At 40.2% G+C, this 20102-nt stretch overlaps 2 protein-coding genes across 2 annotated transcripts in view; both read left to right on the forward strand.

The window, feature by feature from the left end:
• Positions 1–5671: 5671 nt before the first annotated feature.
• On the forward strand, positions 5672–12112 carry LOC139660344 (type I phosphatidylinositol 4,5-bisphosphate 4-phosphatase-A-like). The gene is made up of 7 exons (XM_071538455.1): positions 5672–5909; positions 7785–7966; positions 8956–9062; positions 10744–10855; positions 11329–11381; positions 11662–11752; positions 11969–12112. Exons 1-7 carry the CDS (start codon positions 5807–5809, stop codon positions 12110–12112), a joined length of 792 nt encoding a protein of 263 aa, XP_071394556.1. The 5' UTR covers positions 5672–5806.
• Positions 12113–17815: 5703 nt separating this feature from the next.
• LOC139660343 (uncharacterized) overlaps positions 17816–20102 on the forward strand; it is a 47092-nt gene continuing 44805 nt past the window's right edge. Inside the window, exon 1 of the mRNA XM_071538454.1 lies at positions 17816–17922. Coding sequence (XP_071394555.1) covers positions 17816–17922 — 107 coding nt within the window. The remainder of the gene's footprint in view (positions 17923–20102) is intronic.

The raw sequence follows: 20102 nt of genomic DNA on the forward strand, positions 1-20102 counted from the left end.
TTTATTAATCCCCTTGAGGAAATTCAGGAATTTCAAATGGTGGATAGCCTATTCTTATTTCAAGCATCATTGAGTGCCTTGAAATGATTATTGTTGTTTTTATTTTGGAACTGAACGCTTCAGCGGTTCACATGATAGCTGACTGGCTGTATAACTTGTAACACAAAAGATCGGTATGTGGTAGGAGGGCAAACTCTTCGCTCCAGGAATAGTGAACCTGTCCGTCCACGTGACCGCTATACATGCAAAGTGTTTTTTTTTACTCCTCATTTACCCTGGAAAGTTTTTTAGTGGCCTGAGCACACAAACTCTGTTTCAGTCACTAAGTTCAAGTCCTTGATGCTCGCCTACAAAACAATAACCAAAACGGCTCCGACCTACCTGAACTCCCTCATTCAGGTCTACGCTCCCTCCCGCTCACTACGCTCTGCCATGGAGCGGCGCCTGGTGCTGCCACCTCAGCAAGGCCCTAAGTCTCTAGCCAGACTCTTCTCTTCTGTGGTTCCCCGGTGGTGGAACGAGTTGCCAAACTCCATTCGATCTGCAGAATCCCTCTCTATCCTTAAGAAAAGGCTAAAGACCCAGCTCTTTAGCGAATACCTCCTTTCATAAAAAAATAAAAAAATAAAAATTTTTGATGCCCTCTATGCCTATTACCTCATAGCACTGTGTTGTAGCACTCCCTCGTAGCACCTTTGTCCTGTTGGACCAGAACTTAGCTTGTTGCACTGTCTCGTAGCACCTATGTCCTGTTGGACCAGAACTTAGCTTGTTGCACTGTCTCGTAGCACCTATGTCCTGTTGGACCAGAACTTAGCTTGTTGCACTGTCTCGTAGCACCTTTGTCCTGTTGGACCAGAACTTAGCTTGTTGTACTGTCTCGTAGCACCTATGTCCTGTTGGACCAGAACTTAGCTTGTTGCACTGTCTCGTAGCACCTATGTCCTGTTGGACCAGAACTTAGCTTGTTGCACTGTCTCGTAGCACCTTTGTCCTGTTGGACCAGAACTTAGCTTGTTGCACTGTCTCGTAGCACCTTTGTCCTGTTGGACCAGAACTTAGCTCTATAGCACTTACTCTCGTTGTTCTCTCCTATCTAGAAACTTGCTTGTGTTGTATGCAAATCTCATGTGTAAGTCGCTTTGGATAAAAGCGTCTGCCAAATGTGAAATTGTAAATTGTAAATTGTAGCTGTCATGCAGTTACAGGCAAGGGTGCAAGTAACTAATTACATCTTCTCTTGTTACTGTAATTGAGTAGCTTTTCTGTGTACTTGTACATTTTTGAGTATTTTTTAAAGTCAGTAATTACAACTACATTTTTAATGAAGTATTGTACTTACCTACAATTTAAATTACTTTCATTACAGAGGACAGAATTTGTGGCTTTCCATCAGCAGCAGAAGCTGGACAATCATAAATTGGCCAGTTGTGCAGCGATTCACAGTGAGAAGAGTAACCTGGCTTTACTTTCTTTGTGCATTTTATTTTGTAATTTCCAAATTTTCCAATTAAAAGAATCTAGTTTGAACTCTGCCTCTCCTTTAAGAATCACATGGAAAAGATCACAGCTAACAAGTTCTCTTTTCTAAAATGTAACTCAGTAACTTTTACTCTGAGGACATTTTAAATGAGACCCTTTTTACTTTTACTGAAGTAGAGTTTTACACCAGCACTTTTACTTGTACTTAAAGGGTAACTTCGGTATTTTTCAACCTGGACCCTATTTTCCCAACTGCGGGTGTCTAAGAAACTAATGGGGACAACAATTTTTGAAATTGGTCCAGTATTGAGCGAGATCGCTTCAGCCAGCAGCCGCGAAACAGGCTGCAGTGTAATCCGACGGGGCAAATGCGCACCGTCAATGTACGTCCACTAAAAGTGCTTGTTTTTGCCACTGACTGGCTCAGATTGTTATTATAAGTGTCTGACACAGTATGGAAAGGACCCTATACAGAAATGAAACGTACTTCCTTACCTTTAGCTTGATCCCGTCTGTGTGTAACCAAGTCTCGCCCAAGTCCCGCGAGAGCTTAGTTGTTGCAGGAAGTCACCTGTGGAAACGTGAGTGAGAGTTGGAGAGAGGAGTGCCACCGGGAGGAGTTTGTTGTGTTGGAGTACAGAGATCGTAGCTCAGTGTTATCTAAAAGATTTTCTAAGTCATGGCTGAATATTTACCTGATTTCGACAACGTGGAAGAGGCCTTTGAATTCGATGGCGGCCCGTATTTATTTGAGCCAGAGTATACGGATGAAGAGCTCCTACTCATTGAAGAGCTACCATCATCATTCATTGCCAGTAAGTATCTCTATGATATCTGCTAATGTATAGGATATACAAATGTAGGCATAAAAGTGGTCTTATAGGTCGTATAATAGATAAGCATAAATATGACATTTTTACACCACGCACACACACTTTGGCAACAATATTACACAGATAATTTCAGCTTGTTGATATCACTTATTGTATTATTATGAATGTCAACTGCTGAAAAGGGGAAATGAATCTATATACATATTTTATAATCAATCATGACTCAGTTGATAGGCTATTTTACACATACTACTGGCTAGCTCCGCCAAGGAGGTTATGTTTTCGGTGCCGTTTGTTTGTTTGTCTGTCAGCAGGATTACGGAAAAAATACTGGCCCGATTTTCATGAAACTTGGTGGAAGGGTGTAGCATGGGCCAAGGAAGAACCCATTACATTTTGGAGCGGATCTGGATCCGACTCACGAACAAACAATAATAGCATGAACCTTAGCGGAGGTCTGCGCTCTCCGAGTGCCCTTCTAGTTTCGTGATTGTTTTTGCCGTGTGCACTGATGCCAGGACAACACAATAATTTTAGCTAATAACTTTACCTCCACTCTGTCTGCAGCAGGTCTCTCCACTCTTGGGACAGCATTTTTCTTTAGGAAAAAGTGCTTTGGGGTAGGATTTCGTCTCCTCTTTGGCTGGCTGTAGTCATCCCGGTCAAAATGGTCACTGCAGACCCGATGGTCTGCAAGGCGCAGTGTATGGACAGTAGTGTTGGCATCCATTTGTAGCACAACTAGCCACAACTTCAGCGGGTCACTGTCCAACAAAGGCAGTCTGTGAAAGCTGCGCGAAATGTTGCGCGACATTTTGTTGGCACAATTCGGAATTTTTTTTTTATTTAGATCTTTTAGATAACGCCAAGCTACGATCTCTGTACTCCAACACAACAAACTCCTCCCGGTGGCACTCCTCTCTCCAACTCTCACTCACGTTTCCACAGGTGACTTCCTGCAACAACTAAGCTCTCGCGGGACTTGGGTGAGACTTGGTTACACACAGACGGGATCAAGCTAAAGGTAAGGAAGTACGTTTCATATCTGTATAGGGTCCTTTCCATACTGTGTCAGACACTTATAATAACAATCTGAGCCAGTCAGTGGCAAAAACAAGCACTTTTAGTGGACGTACATTGACGGTGTGCATTTGCCCCGTCGGATTACATTGCAGCCTGTTTCGCGGCTGCCGGCTGAAGCGATCTCGCTCAATACTGGACCAATTTCAAAAATTGTTGTCCCCATTAGTTTCTTAGACACCCGCAGTTGGGAAAATAGGGTCCAGGTTGAAAAATACCGAAGTTACCCTTTAAGTAAAATATCAGCAAAATAACAGTACTACTAATGGAGTAGAACATTCTAGTACTCTTTCCACTTCTGGGTACAGCAGTACACACCTTGGAGCTGTTGGCCACTGAGCAGCTGCCAGTTGGAGGCGGAGTGCCTTGCTCAAAGGCACTGCAGCAGTAGTTTCTGAGCGAGGACAGAGTGCTTCTCATTTTTTTAACCCACCCAGATTTTCCCTGCCAGTCTGGTCAAACCACCGACGCTCCAGTTACAAGCCTGCTTCACTAACAATTTAATTCAACTCAAATGAGCTTTATTGGCATTAAATACTTCAGTTTTAGTTACCAAAGCAAAAAAAAGATAATAAAAGTAGCAATAATAACTAATAATAACTAATAATAACCGAACATTAGAAAATTGCAATTATTCAATCGCACACAAAGAAATTGATTCATTTTTTTTGTCTTTGTTTGATTGTCTGTGCTCTAAAAATGCATAAATGTTCACAAAAACAAACAAACAAATATCAAATATGATATGATATTGAAAATATGATATTATATACATTAATTCACCCCTGAATTCATGCTAAATCCCCAATTAGTAACGGGAGTTATTAATGGAGGAGACCCATCGAAACCCCCTTAAACACCCCATAAACACACTATATAAATTAGAACTTTCCATTAATAACTTGTAACAACTAAACTACAAACAACTGTAATAACTAATAACCCTGTAAACCATGCACAAAAAGCATAAAAAATCCCTTAATTGTATTGTCTCCCTGAATCAACCGATGAATAGATCCCTTAAAAACCCATGATACTAACCCTTACTTTTTTAAAACTATCTTATTGTTAATGGATAGTTAATGTTTATGTAATGGAGAAATTGAACTGATTTCGGGGATACAGTTAAGGCAACATAACATGTTTGGTGGGATTTATCAAGTGACCTACAAAACTAAAAAAAAAAAATACTGGCGCACAAAAGCTTAGTGTTGATTTCTGTTGAACTGTGTCTCACAAGTTCCTTCACAACACTGTGGAGTCATGGATTACATGTAACCAGATTACAGAGATCTGATTTTAAAAAACTGGAACATAACCCACTGACACTGGTGTTTGATGTGCCATGCTCTTTTGACAGCAGCTCCCCCTTCCTGTTCCAGATAGATGTGAGTTTAGTGGAGTATTGTGTCACTGGATTTTTTTTATTATAATAAAGCAGAAATCCCATTCAGTCCTAAAACCTATACCTTTTGAATTATGAGAGTTTGGCATTGAGCTATTACACTTTTGGAGTAAGATGATGATATACAGTATGTATCATAAATGCAATGAATTTTGAAAATAATGCATATCAACAAGATGCTGTATTTTGCATCTTAAACATCCTCATAGTGTTGCAGTTACTTTTTAAATAGAATTATGTGTACTGTTTGATGTTGTTTCTCCACAAAGAACTTTCATTCCGGTCATTCTGAGGTAGAGTTTTGGTCTTTTAGTCTGCATAACATTTCTTTGGGAATGTTACTGGCTTTTCATACGGATTCTTTTTAGAAAAGTGTTTATTAAACTATGTTTTGGGACACAAAATTGGTTACTTACTTGTTTCTGGTGAGTCCCAGCAAGGCAAGTGCACATACTCTTAACGTAGCTGCAAATAAAGCAGTGGGTAAACTATAATGGTGAAAGTCAAACAACCACCAATATAAAAGAATCAATTACATTTTCAGAAAAAGGTGAGTTTAACTTGCATCACTTTGAAACTACCCTACAATGTGATAAATACACTGTACTTTGTCTTTAATATCACAAAAATATTTAACGCCTGTCTAAAAGGGGCAGTGAAGGACGCTTTGCAATAGTATTTTAACGCGGCCCTGACTGTCAAACCAGCCAACCAATCACCACACCGCTTTTGAACCGCCTCACTCACACCGAGCGCGTTCATTGGCTGAGCGCCCCGTCCGTCCCAGCCGTGAGTCAGGTCAAGTCACGTGACGATTGTTTTTGTTGTTTCGCTTCCTCCTTCCGTTTTTCTCGCACTGTCATGTGAACGTCAAATCAAAAAGCAAGAGAGAGGATCCAGGGTGAAATCTGCTCAGCGACTCTCCCCGCAAGCTCTACCCGGGTTTGAGGGCTCCCCACCCCGGGCACCGACCGTTGTTGTGGTCGTTCCTAGAGGCTCCGGTGGCATGGCGGACGGGGAACGGTCGCCGCTGTTGTCCGAGCAGCACGACGGGACCAACGGCTTCTCTCCCGGGGGCAGCTCGTATGGATATCCGCCAAAACCGCAGAGTACGTCGGTGACTACTGTTAGCTAGCCTAGCTAGCAAGATAAAGACACATTTCTGGCTTTTTTAAAGAGCTAGATATGGCATTTTAGTGTATACTTAAATTTGAGGATGCACGAAATGGGACAGTCAATGCTATTAGCTTGTATACTGACGTTAGCTAGCATGAACTTCAGTTTACAAGGTAGCAGTTTAGCTAACGTTAGCAGTAAACAATGTAGTTAATGTCGCAAACAGGGATATAGTGTAGGATAAATGCACCTAAAATCACTTTACCCACCCCTTTGGCTGCAGAAATAGAGTTTTTAGGCTGACATGCAGGTGATGTTAATTCAGGGTGCACACAGCATAGTAAATAGTATTACTGATTTAAGTTGTACACAATGGCTTGTTTAAATGAATGCTTTTCAGATAATATATCAGATTTTTGTTTATAGTGGTGGTTGTTTGCCCTATTGACTGGAGGTCAGAGTTCACCCAGCCTTTAATTCATCACTACATCACTGTTTACAAACATGGACGACTGTTGGATTCATCTTTCTACCATTGTTTTTATTGTTTTTATCTGCTCTTCTGGGCCTTAATTCCTGCCAACCTCTCTGTCTCTTATTTTACTTCCTTGTTTCATCTCCTCTTCATCTCTGCTTCTCCCTCCTCCCGCCCATTCTCTGTTCCTTCTTTCCAAATCCTCCTCTTCTTATCATCTTCATCCTGTCTTCCTCTGTCGTTTCCTGCTAACCACGCACTTTAATCTTTATGCTCAACTTCCCTTTATACCCCCCCCCCCCCCCTATCTTCTGTGTTATGCATAGTCATTGGGCAGCCAAAGATAATGTCCCTTTGGCTGATGTATTACAGAAGAATAAATTAATCACCAGAAATAGATACTGTAGGCGGGTAGATAATGTTTTGTTGGCTCCTGCAGATGAAATTAATGTGCCTGAGGACAACAACTTAATATCAAATCTGTAATGGTTCCTCTACAGTGTTTTTTTTTTTTTGGGGGGGGGTGGGGGGGGGTGGGGTAATTTAGCTTTTGGGTCACAGAGGAGCTTCTGGTCTCAATCCCTGTATCAGTATCATTACTTGACAAAAACTCAGAGAACAACAACAACAGTAGCGGTGGTGAAAAAGCAGCCAAGTCAGCAGTATATGTTGGACTGTGAAAAAGATAAAAGATGGTAGCACAGAGATGTAAATAGAGTCAATCAACTGGAAAGGGAAATGGAGACGCTATCCCACAAGGCAAACCACAACTAATCATGTGATATTTTTACACAGGTTGTTGATGTGGTTACACACTGCTGTGAGAACAATGTCACTAATTCAGTCATCAAGGCTGTTCACACTGCTGAGGCCAAATTCAACGTTTTTATTTTCTCCACAAACATGTTGTTATTGTTTGTCAGTCTCAAGTCTTGAGGCACAAGTCTCAAGTCAAGGTCCAAGTCTAAATGTAGATTACCAAGTCAAGTCCAAGTCATTAATGTCTCAAGTCTAAATGCAGAACAAATCAAGAGTCCAGTATCAGTTTAATATCTTAAAGAAAACTAAATATCTCGGACTTTTCAATGCAATATGGTTTTAATAGGATAAAAACTTGGTAAGAGCATCATGAGTTTGATTTCTATAATCAGTTTCAACTTCAATAAATTCAATCATTCCATACAAATTCAGAAAACAGAATTTAAATTCAGTCGTCTGCTGGAACAAATCTCATCACTTTCAATCTGAGTCATTTACACAAACACAAGATCTCAAGTCAAGACTTTAGAAACCTTTTCAAGTCATCAGAGTACAAGTCAGAGTCGAGTCTCAAGTCACCAGAACCCAAGTCAAGTCAAGTCTCAAGTCTTCTCTTCATGCGTCCTGTCTCCAGGCTTCGCTCCGTTCCCCAGCGCGGTGGCGCCCGGCGAGGCTCCGCCCCCTTACTCGCCGCAGGGCAGCCCGGACAGCAGCAGCGCTCCGGTCATCAGCTGCCGGGTCTGTCAGAGCGCCATATCTGTGGAGGGCAAGACGCACCAGCACGTGGTCAAGTGTGGCATCTGCAACGAAGCTACGGTGAGTCGTACACACGCACACACACACACATTTGATGAGACCTCTCGAGTGTCATATTACGCTTACTGGACTTTTCGAACAGTGGTTTTTGCCTGTAACTCCTAAAAATAAACCAATTCCCGCTTTCAGCCCCCTGATATGGCGGCACAAGCATAAAATGTTAAAATTTGACATCAACCAATTCCCTCCTTTTCCAGCTATTTCAATTTATTTGTGTTTATTATATTGAGGAGCTTCTTCTGTCTCCCAGTGAACAAACTGAGCTTCGATCCGCAGACAAAGCTCTTCTGACTTTTGGACTAAACTTTGGAAGAAAACTTACCAGTCAAAATACAAATGGCCAACTGTGTCTTTGTTTAAGTCACAACTGAAAACAGATTTTTTACAAGCTTGTCTTTACCTCTTAATATTTCTTGTGCACCGATGTTGTTCTGTTTTCTGTTTTCAACCATATAAAGCGAGAAGTGCTATAGAAATAAAGTTTTTTAATCATTTGTTCTACCGGTGCTAATGCTGCTATTTTGCACACCCCCTCTCAACACTGTAACCCAGCCACATTCCCCCACAGGGATCATTCAAGTTTAATCTTATCTAATCTCAAATGCTGGAACAAGTCCATTATGTCACCAGAAGAGCACTTTGCACCTCACAAAGATTAGAGACATATCAGAAATGCTTTTGGGTTTGTTTGTTTTGGGTTTTTTTCAGTCCATAAATCGTCTTGAGTTTGAGAACCACTGCATTAGGAAACTATAAAATGACAAACTGCTTTACTTTGTCGATCTCCCATCTCTCCAAGATCAAGAAGTCTTTCCGCCATCACATATGAGAAAATCAAGACAGTATTTTCTGCCGCTGAAATCAAAATAATTAAACTTAGAAAAAGAACTAATGAAGGACCTCAGGACGGGATGTGGGAAAACCCGGGGGAAAGAAAGTGGGGAAAAAAGTGTGTGTTTTTCTTTCTTACCCCCTCCTCCTCTCTGCAGCCGATAAAGAACGCTCCCGTGGGGAAGAAGTACGTCCGCTGTCCATGTAACTGTCTGCTGATCTGCAAGGTCACATCGCAGAGGATCGCCTGTCCAAGACCGTACTGGTGAGAGAGGAACCGCTCGTGTGGGGGAATGTTTTTACAGGAGTCACAGCGTTGGCTCTAGAGCTGCAACGATTAAATCGATTAGTTGTCAACTATTAAATGAATCACCAACTATTTTGTAGGGCTGGTCCCGAATATTCGACTATTCGGATATTCGTTCGTTGGGTAGGTATTCGGTTTTCAATTTTGGGATTCGGATATTCGTTTTTTTAAATGTAATTTTATTTATTCTTTTTTTTTACTTGCATTCAAATGTCAGTCACATTTGCAAAAAAGTACGACCTGAAATTCAAGCAGTCAGTTGTCAAATTTGCTGAACAAAACTCAGGAGAAGCAGCAGCAAGACATTTATCCGTTCTGATCCGTTCTTTATCCGATCTTTTTTTTTTAAATCTTTTTTCTAAGGTAGGCTACCGGTATTTTGATACGGGTCTCTCTCTCTCTCTCTCTCTCTCTCTCTCTCTCTCTCTCTCTCTCTGTGCTTTAGAACGTAACCGCTGTGAAACAATCAGAAAATAACGTTTTATTTATCTGATTCACCGGCTTTCTCACTACTACCGCTCCCTCTGTACATTCACTTTCTAGCTCGACCATCTCTCTCTCTCTCTCGCTCTCTCTCTCTCGGGCTATTAATTGAAGTTATATGTATGTTAAGTATGTTTTCAGCCTGTGTTTTTGTGTGGAGGAACTGTGACTATGTGTGAACTTTGTCGGGTGAACTGTTGCCCGTGTATGGAAAGCTAAGCTTTCCACCCCACCCCCCCCCCCCCACCCCCCCGCGGCCGAAGCTTCGAATATTCGCTGTTGATTACTACCGAAGCTCCGAAGCCCAAAAAATGGTATTCGGGACAGCCCTACTATTTTGATAATCGACTAATCGGTTTGAGTCATTTTTTAAAGAAAAATAAGTCAAAGTTCTCTGCTTCCAGCTTCTTAAATGTGAATATTTTCTGGTTTCTTTCCTCCTCTATGACAGTAAACTGAATATCTTTGGGTTGTGGACAAAACAAGACATTTGAGGACGTCATCTTGGGCTTTGGGAAACACTGATCCACATTTTTCACCATTTTCTGACATTTTATAGACCAAACAACTAATCGATTAATCGAGAAAATAATCGACAATGAAAATAATCGTTAGTCGCAGCCCTAGTTGGCTCTGGTGCATGAACACCGCATCAGTGTGTGTGAGAAACTTCAGCAGCCAGGCAGCAAAAATGTTTCCACGGATGTAATGGTTTTAAGTAGGGCTGGGCGATAGTTCAATATTATCGTTTATCGTCTGTCAGTGGAATCATATCGTGATGATATGAAGATATTTTGATATCGTGACACACATTTCTGCTGTCTGAATTGATGATGACAAGCAAATTTTACTGAAAAACTCTCATAAAATGAGGTATGGTAGGAATATTATTTGAATATTTCTGTTTTGTTTGACATCACACCTAACATCACCATTCGGTTCAATGAGATGAACATTAATTTGATTATTTAACGTGATTTTGCATTCATGAACCATATTGTGATATATATTGATATCGAGAAACAATGTGGAAACCAATCCAATCTGTAGAATCAGATCTCAGCAAAATCACAATCTATATGACAAGACATACATGTGTACAAGTATATAAGCACAGCCTCTAACTGTATTTAAATGAGATTCGTTTGTCTCCCAGTAAACGCATCATCAACCTGGGCCCGGTTCACATCGGGAGGGACAGTCCTGAACCGCAGCACCAGCCTGTTGGTATCAGGGTCATCTGTGGACACTGCTCCAATACGTTCCTGGTAGGAGACACACACACATACACACACACACACATATACAGTACATATAGACACTCACAACATAACATAATATGCCATTTGGTAGGCATTTCTATCCACAGGAGAGTTGTATGAGTGTTATGATGTTATGAGTGTCACTCAAGCATACACACACACACTAACACACACCTAAGAGCACACACAAATACCAAGAAGTGTACAGACACAATCATACACACACACACACGCACATGGGCAGATATAAATGTAACAGTGAAATTTTGCGATTATTATGACAAAGATAAAGAACCCTAACCTGTACTTTGAGTTTTTAAATCCAATATCTAGCTATGGAAAGTGTGGTTTGCTTATATACCTCTCTGTGTTTTACTAGATTTAGATGGATAACTGGTACACACACACACACACACACACACAAGTTGACCTCTCTCTCCCTGTCTCTCTCTCTCTCTCTCTCCCTCCCTCTCCTCCAGTGGACAGAGTTTTCAGACAGGACCTTGGCCAGATGTCCACACTGCCGCAAAGTGTAAGTGTGTACCGTCACAATTCTGTGTGTGTGTGTGTGAGAGAGAGAGAGAGAGAGACAGAGAAGAGAGAGAATGATTGAGAGATGGAGATAGAGAAATCCTCCCAGTCTTTATAAAACAAACCTACCAAAAAATCCTACTAAATATCATTTTGTTATTATTATTAAAGTAAAATATTATATTTTCTTATACATGTGTGCTTCACAGTGTCAGTATAGGAGCTTTTAGGTTTGAGCTACAAAAGGTTCTGCAACTCACTTCCCGGTTTTTAATTTCCAGCTCTTCTATTGGCCGGCGGTACCCCAGGAGGAGGAGCCTGCTGTGCTTCCTGCTCTTCGTCGTCATCGCCGCCTCCACTGCGGGACTCATGGTATGTGTGTGTGTGTGTGTGTGTGTGTGTGTGTAGACACTTATGTAATCATGGTGTTACGATTATTCCATAGACCAATCGGATAAATCTCCTAAAAAACTCGGTGTATTCCTTTAAACAGTTAGTTGATGTCATTCATTTAGTTTTTCATATTGTTTGAAGTGATAGTTACATTTCTAACTGTGTGTGTGTGTGTGTGTGTGTGTGTGTGTCCAGGTGGGTACGTGGAAGGCCGCCCGGAGCTCCAAAGGGATCTACGTGTCGTGGGTGCTGGTGATCCTGCTGGCTCTCTTCACCATGGCAAGAACCATCTACTGGAGGTGTTTGAGGATCAGCGACCCCATATCCAACATCACATAGAGAGGGATGGAGGGAGGGACGGAGGGAGGGATGGGTAGATGGAGGGAGGGAGGGAAGGAAAGCGAAAGGACGGGCCGATATAGCTGTCTTCACCGTGGCGAGAAGCAGCGACTGGAGGGGGAAAAAGGAAGGAAGGATGGAAGGAAAGATGGAGATAGAGTAGGGAGGGATCGAGAGAGAGAGAGAGAGAGAGGGACAGCTGGGGAAAGGGAGAGATTAAGAGAGGGAAGGAAAGAGTGTGCAAGAATCGCGCTGCGTTCAAATCACGTCAGATTCACCGTAAAGACGAGCTTTGTGTTTCGGCTCCGGTTTTCGGAAGGTCGGGCGGAGGGATGGAAGGAAAGGAGGAGAAAATGAGGTAGGATGGATGGATGGATGGAGAGGGATGGATAGATAACGAATATTTGACCCCGTCGCTTTCAGCTCCGTTCGATCGATGGGGTTTTTTGAAGGCCGATAACCTGATATTTTTGGATTGAAGCTGCAGATAGCCGATATATTTATGCCAGTCTTCTTTAAATATGTAACTTCTGGCCATTTTCATGCCAAAAACAGACAAGGAATCACTGTTTCCCCCCAGAATTGAATTCTTGTCAGGGTGGAAAAGCCTCTTAAGCAGCTTTTAGACCGTCACGGGACACTAAAACTCTCCACTGAAACTCAAACTAATGAAATTATTTTGCCAAAACCGATGTATGACTGATGTCTAGACTTCCTTACTAACGTCACGTAAAGAGAGAGAAGGATGGATGGAGTGAGAGAAAGAGAAAGGAGGGGTGTGTTTTATGCCTTTGGGTTACATAATCATCTGAATATCACATAAGGGAAAGAAAAAACAGTAATTATCCCGTATCAAACCGAGCAGGTTTGAGGGGAAGTTAGAAAGAAAGGGGAAAGGTTGTGGTTTTTTTGAATTGAAACGCAGCCCAAACCTTCGACTTCCAGTAGCTCTTCCTTCTGTGTGGCTTTCCGCTTTTGGTTTTCTCTCTCTGTGCTCATTTTGTTATTTTCCGGGTCCAGCTGAAGAGTTTTCTTCCAAAACGAGAAATCCACCACTGGCAAAAAGTGAATCCTGCGTTACTGTTTTCAACACGATGGACACCAAAAAAAAAAGAAAAGAAATGATGTTCCCTTTTAGAGGATAGTAGGTAACTTTCCCCGGCTGGATCCTCTGTATTTTAAGGGAATTGAATTATGAACTTGAAGTCATGTCTTTTTCCCCAAAGCGGATTCCATTTCGTTTCGGAATAAAACTCTTCAATTACTGTTTGAAATTTGGACCAAACTGTTTTTCTGGGATCGACTCGTGTCGCCTCGAACGCAGGGACGGAGTTTCCAGTAGAGTTTCTGAAAATGGGACCAGATCATTCAAACAGAAAGCTGGTCTTTGCGGAAGCATTTGGTAACGAAGCTTTTTAAAATGTATTTTGTTGAACTTAATTAGAATAAAGGCAGGCGGAGGTTAAATTGGAGGTTTCTGCAGGTCATTGATGAGCAGAATTTAACAAACCAAACTAACTACAAACCGTTCGATGACTCTACACCAGGCGATCAATAACTTCTCTCCAATTGACCAAATATAAAAACACGCGTTCGTCTCGGTAACCACATGAATCAAATTGCACATATCAATTGATATACTGTATGTACAGATGGGGGGGGGGTGTGTGGGATATATGCATATATTTTTTATTTCATGGTTTATTTTAAATGAGAAGGGAAACACGCAGTATCTAAAAGACACAAGGTGAACAACAGGTTTGTTTTGTGGCCTGGTGCATTAAATGGGAAATTTCAAGTTGGCATGAACTAATTTGAATTGCCACAGAAATCACTGACAGATTATTGGGAGCAAGGTAAGAGTGATTTTTAGAAATGATGTGAAGCGAAATGAACATGCAGTATGTGTCATTTGATTCAGCACAGGAAGGCTTTCATTATTCTAAAGCTGGTTAATATGCGATAAAACGTAAAGGCAAAGTTATAAGAAAAAATGATAAAATACAATAATAAAAGAAAGAAGAGACAAAATTACTACTTTGAGCGGATGAGATTCAAAAACAAAGCGGCTTGTAAGAACCTCAAACAAAAAATCAACCCTAACCAACTGATCAGATAAGAACAGGGTGGAAACTGATCGAGTGACAATAACATTTATAACATGACAAGGGAAATAAATATTAGTACGTAATTTATATTTACACGTTGGGGAAACTTCACATAAATCAGTAGACAAGCGTGAATTGGGACTAAGCAGCATCATTTTTATTTCACTTATTATTAAACATTCAATCAAGTAGCATGTCGGCACTCAAATCTGTTCACACACATGTAATATGAGGCATTTGACTTTATTTATATATGAAGAGTTTCATTTCAAAAAAGTGGCACCTACTCTTTTAGAATGCACAAAACGAATACAGATTCTTTTTAAAGACTGGTAGGTAAATCGACAAACTTTTCCATCTCGCCTAAATTCGACAGAAACTGAACGTTCACAAGTTGTTTTTTGTCCTCTGAAAAAAAATGAATACATATACATAGCGTTTTGGAAATAACTCTTCATATTCCGTGCTACGTTTTTTAATCAAAAGTGCAGTTTCTTCCTGGAGAGAGCGACAGAAATCAGCTGAAGCACACAGGGAAGGATTTATTTATTTGAGCTTTCTGTCTTTATAATTCAAAGCCATGCAGCTTCTTATTTCAATCAGAAACCGAATCCAGCCGACACTAAACTCTCCTGACCGTGTTGAAGTGTGAATATCTCCTGTGGATGTTGATTATTTTGTACTGTACAGAATACTCTGAGCTCTGGCTTCCCCTCCTGGCTGATTCATGTAAGTAGCTGACTGTGAAACTTGTTGCACTACATTGTTCTGATGTACTACTGTGTCCTGATCAATGTTATACTGGTGTCCGTTTTGGTTTTTTGTACATTGTGAAACTAAAATAATACTTTTAACAAGGTCCTCTGACTCTGATGTTTCTGTTTCTCCACGCTCTTATTCTTGTTTTCATCGGTTATCAATAACCGTGTGAGTGACGGGTTTTCCTCCCACAGATGAGGATAATTCATGTTTTAGTGTTTTACGGTAAAATCGACACAGTGAGCAGTAGGAAGTTCAGATGATCATAGGAAAAAACTGAAAGTCAGTTTTCTTTCCTGACTTCTGAATTGTTCTGATGCAGTAAAATCCATCTGATAACCAAGCAGATTAAAACAAATGCTAATTAGAAACTATATATTCTAAATTATTAATTTTAGAATAGCTATCATTAATAAATGCCGAAAATTCATTATTATTTAAGGGTTAAGTAACAACTAATGAATGATAAGCTCATTTCCTACATTGTTTACTAAATAATAGTAAATTATGTTGTGTATGTATTTAATCATTTATTAATGCCATGTTAAATCAATCATAACTGTTATGGAATTAAACCAATGACTAATTATCTCAGTTAACAATTTGGAAGTGATAAGTATAACTTTATTTGTATAAAATTTCAATGTTTACAATAGTTAATAAATAGTTAATAAGTGGTTTATAAGACATAAATTAACAATATCTAGGCCCTCATAGAGATTCAACGTGTTTTTAACATGTTAGTAACATCATTAGTTAATGAGTCAATATTGTACACTTTCATTTACTATTAATTAGTAAAGAGGAAATTAACCAACAATAACTTGCTAACATTAAGCAACTATTCATAAACATTAAATAATGATTAATTAAGCATTTATTATGGATTATTATTATTGCTAGTATTTGGAAATACCATTTGATCCAAGTCTGACCCAAAGACCTTTAACAATAATGCAGTGAAGTCGGAGTATGGAAAATATTTTAAAGTCAGTTTAGTATAAAACATTATTTTCCTGTGACTGTAGTGTCATGGTGCAGTAAACACCAAGGTACCAGACACTGTCTGGTACCTCAAGCAGGTTGAAACAAAGGCTGAGAATTATTTGCAAATGCTATACATAGACAGTATACAGTATATATACACACACATTTTCAGTCTGTTCCTTCTCTGTTTCCCTATATTTATCATTTTGTGCCACAGGGGGTCAGCAGTGAGCCAGACAGTACAGGAGGAAGAGAAAACATCCAACACATCTTCATCACTCACAGCATCTTTTCACTGCTGCACTTCATTCAGCTTAACTTCTTTTAACTACATTGCACTTTTACTTGTTTTATACATATACTATATATTTACACTTATATTCCTACTCTCATGTTTTTAATCATGTCTGTAAAGCCCTTTGAGTTGCATCATTGTATGAAGCATGCTCTATACATTCATTTGAATTATATAATCATTGTTTACGCAAAGCCTCATTTTAAAAACCCATGTTGGGTTTGTGACTTTAAATTCAGTTTGTCACCTTAAAAGTGGATATTACTGTACTTCTTTCCTGTCTTGCCAATAAAGCAGATTTGAATTAAATTGAGAGAGAGAGAGTGAGAGAGAGAGAGAGAGAGATATTGTCAATTCAGATTGCTCTACTTCCAGTGAAGAGATTCCCTGTTTCCATTAGAGTGAACAGAGGAGATTCAGTTCAGTTACAGAGAAGAAGAGAGAGAGGGTTTCAGCTTGGTTAACTGGACAATTTGGAAGACATGTTAAAACACACTAAAAATACAATTAAAACACATAAAAAATACAATTAAAACATATTAAAAAATACTATTAAAACACATTAAAAATACAATTAAAACATTAAAAACACGATTATGATTACAGTTTTTCTTTCTTGAGTCTCTGTCAGCCTCTGTCTCCCTGTCTCTTTCTCTCTCTCCCCCCCTCTGTCTTTCTCTTTTTCTCTCTCTCCATAAACACACACTCTCCAACTCATTCGCTTACTGACCCACACACTCTCTTTCAGAATAAACACACACACACACACCCTGTCTATTTCTCTCTCTCTCTTTCTCCCTCTGTCTCTCTCTTTCTCCCCCCTTCTCTCTCTCTCTCTCTCTCTCTCTCTCTCTCCCTCCAGCTGCTGGCTCAGAGGGACGAGTGCGGCGTTCCTCATGATTCAGCTCTCAGTCTCTCGGCTTGAATCCCACTGAGAGCTAAATGACTTGAGCCTCCGGAATTCCTGAACGGCTGAATTCCGGAATGCTTGAATTCCAGAATACGGAATGTTGAAATACTTTTCCTTTTGGAATTTTCAGAAGGTCTTACTGACTCATTTCTGTGTTTTTCTTTTTATCCAGGATCTTGTTTTCTGAACACTTGGAGGTCGTTCAGTTCACTTCAGGAATTACATCAGGAATTATTCTCTCAATTCCAGAATTATTCTGGAATTGCCTTGGGATTAAACAAGAGGGAATTGAACAATTTTCTTTTTTAAACGTGGAAATAACTCAAAACACAGAGCTGAGGGATTTTCTTTTTCTGTTCACTTCCTAATTAGTGGATTTTTGGATTTATCTTGATATTCGGAAGTGCGCTTCCCAACCGAAATCACAGACTGACTCAAGACGTTTTGCACGAGTGAACCTGTGTGTGTGTGTGTGTGTGTGTGTGTGTGTGTGTGTGAGAGAGAGAGAGAGAGAGAGAGATAGGTCGATAGATGCACAGAGTGTGTGAGAGAGGAAGACAGAAAGACTGAAAGAGAGAGTAAGAAAGAGTGTGTATACGAGTGTGTGTGTGTGTGTGTGTGTGTGTGTGTGTGTGTGTGTGGCCATGCTGGAGGGAAAGAAGACCCAGGGTTCCCGGCACCCAAAGGCGTCGAAGTTCAGAGGCGGCACCCGAAACTCTGCCACGGGTAAAACCACCAACCCTGCACACCGGTGAGAGCACAGACCTGTGTGTGTGTGTGTGTGTGTGTGTGTGTGTGTGTGTGTGTGAGATAGAGAGAGTGATGATGGGCCATCCGTTCATTTTCAAAAACCTTTAAGGCCTTACTTTATTTTTCTTTCAAGGGTTTTAAAGGCCCGTGGGAATCCTTTGATGTTTTTTCCACTAACAAATTGAATAAATAATCTTCTACCAGCCGTTCCATCCATCTTCCATCAAAAACGGTACAAAGGAATAACTTTATACTTCAGTTACAGTCATGAGGAGAGACGGGTGGTGTTACTGATGACTCACACACACAGGAAGAAGAAGGAGGAGGTGTGTGTAGAGATTCTCCTGTTCAACGTGATCTAAACTTCTACCCCAGCTGTGTTAAAAGCACCAGAGGAAGTCTGTCATGATGTGTTCTTTCTGATTCTCTGTCAGCCACATTCTTGCGTCGGCATGTGTGCATATGGAGTAATTAGCAAGTGTGAAATAGCCTGTGCAGCCCCTCTGACCCTATAGCTAAAACAAGAGGACAACTGTTTGTGTGTGTGTGTGTGTGTATGGGTATTCCATCTGTCTAAATCCCAGGAATTCAAATTTTACTTCGACAAGCATATCATATAATGTCTGGATTGAAATTACCACCATACTATCCGACTATTGTTGCTAAATTTTGTCTGTGGCCCCTGTTTGAATTCTGCAGCGTTTCCTCCTTTAGTTCAGTTCATTTGTCCGGGTGATGAATGATGCCATTTGAAAAAATTTTTTTACTGGCCCTTTGATTAATTCCCATGAACTCAGAGAAAAACCTTTCATCCATTATATTTCATCTGTATGCACTATTGGACTTTTGCTGCAAATGCCCATTTGTCCCGCCCTACAGCCAATAGGAGTAGACCAAATTGCACTTGTGAATTGCACTTGTGAACATATATGAGCAGCTATACTTAAAAAAACGAGAAATCGAAAATCTATGGCTCCTCAACTGGTAACATATTAATTATCTGGCCCCAATTCCAAACTAGTTGAATACCCCTGGCCTATAATATCACCTAAGTAAGCGTACCTGATGCGTCCTCTGAGAAGAAATTGATGGGTGAATATGTCACTGTAGGCGCTCAGTAGGAGTGAGAACATGATCCAACCAACTACAGGAAACAACCCCAAAACACAAGGGATTATGGGTAGAAGTAGACGTCAGATGTTGACATCTGATAGCCAGAAGGAAAGCCTAGCGGAACAAAATGAAGTCTGGACTGATGCTCATGCTCAGCTATTTCTTCATGTGTTCTTAACTGGTGTGAACACCAGAGAAGAAGAGACAGACAAGTCCATCATGCTGAGATACAGGAACTGGAATCTCTTAATTTGCCGGATGACAGGTTTCCAAAACTCTGTCCAATAAACGAGCTGCTTGTGAGTCATGTGACTTTTGTTTACAAGCCCTGGTTCACTTGTAATCGGACAGTGTGAACCTAAACGAACCAAATGCAAAAATCCATCCATCAGCCATAAAACATGAGTCTTCAGTGGACGAACACGCCACTTTGCTGCCCTGGTGAAACAGAAGATTTGGTTTGGACTCATCTGGAGAGTTAGACATGAACCCTAAATTAGTTGTCATCAGTCACTCTGTCATCCCCAACAAGAATGTACAAGTCAACAATTCAGAAACTAAGTGTGTGTGTGTGTGTGTGTGTGTGTGTGACACAGCCGCTAACAGTCAAACTGTTTTTCTGAACTGTCGACTTTTCTTCATTTCATCTATTTTGCTTTTTTTTTTTACTTGATTTAGTCGATATCAACATCCGTTCACTGACTGATTCATTCATCTATCCATTCATTTATTCATTCATTTGTTCATTCAGTCATTCCTTTATTCGCTCATTCATTTTTTCATTCATTGGACGCAAATCCTAAATACTCATTTATTCCATCTTTCATTTATTCAATCTTTCTTTCACTCACTCATTCACTCGCTCATTAATTCATGCATACAGCCATTTATTCATTCATTTACTCCATTCAGTAATTCATTCATTCTTTCATTCATTAATTCTTTAATTATTTGCATGCGTTAATTCACTCACTCATTCACTCACTTATTCATTCTCATTTTTCATTCAGTTTTTTCATTCATTCATTCATTCATTCACTCCATTATTCATTTACTCATTCATTAATT

This window comes from Centroberyx affinis, unplaced genomic scaffold (genome assembly GCF_046629955.1).
Source record: "Centroberyx affinis isolate AG114_WGS23_722 - 3 ecotype Tasmania unplaced genomic scaffold, CSIRO-AGI_Caff_v1 ptg003277l_1, whole genome shotgun sequence".
Lineage (NCBI taxonomy): Eukaryota > Metazoa > Chordata > Actinopteri > Beryciformes > Berycidae > Centroberyx > Centroberyx affinis.

Excerpts from the sequence above, each read along its gene's own strand:
- LOC139660344 (XM_071538455.1), top strand. The coding sequence starts at position 5,807 with ATGGCGGACGGGGAACGGTCGCCGCTGTTGTCCGAGCAGCACGACGGG. Across the intron at positions 7,967-8,955 it reads GCATCTGCAACGAAGCTACG|CCGATAAAGAACGCTCCCGT; the intron begins GTGAGTCGTACA and ends TCCTCTCTGCAG. Across the intron at positions 11,753-11,968 it reads CCTCCACTGCGGGACTCATG|GTGGGTACGTGGAAGGCCGC; the intron begins GTATGTGTGTGT and ends GTGTGTGTCCAG.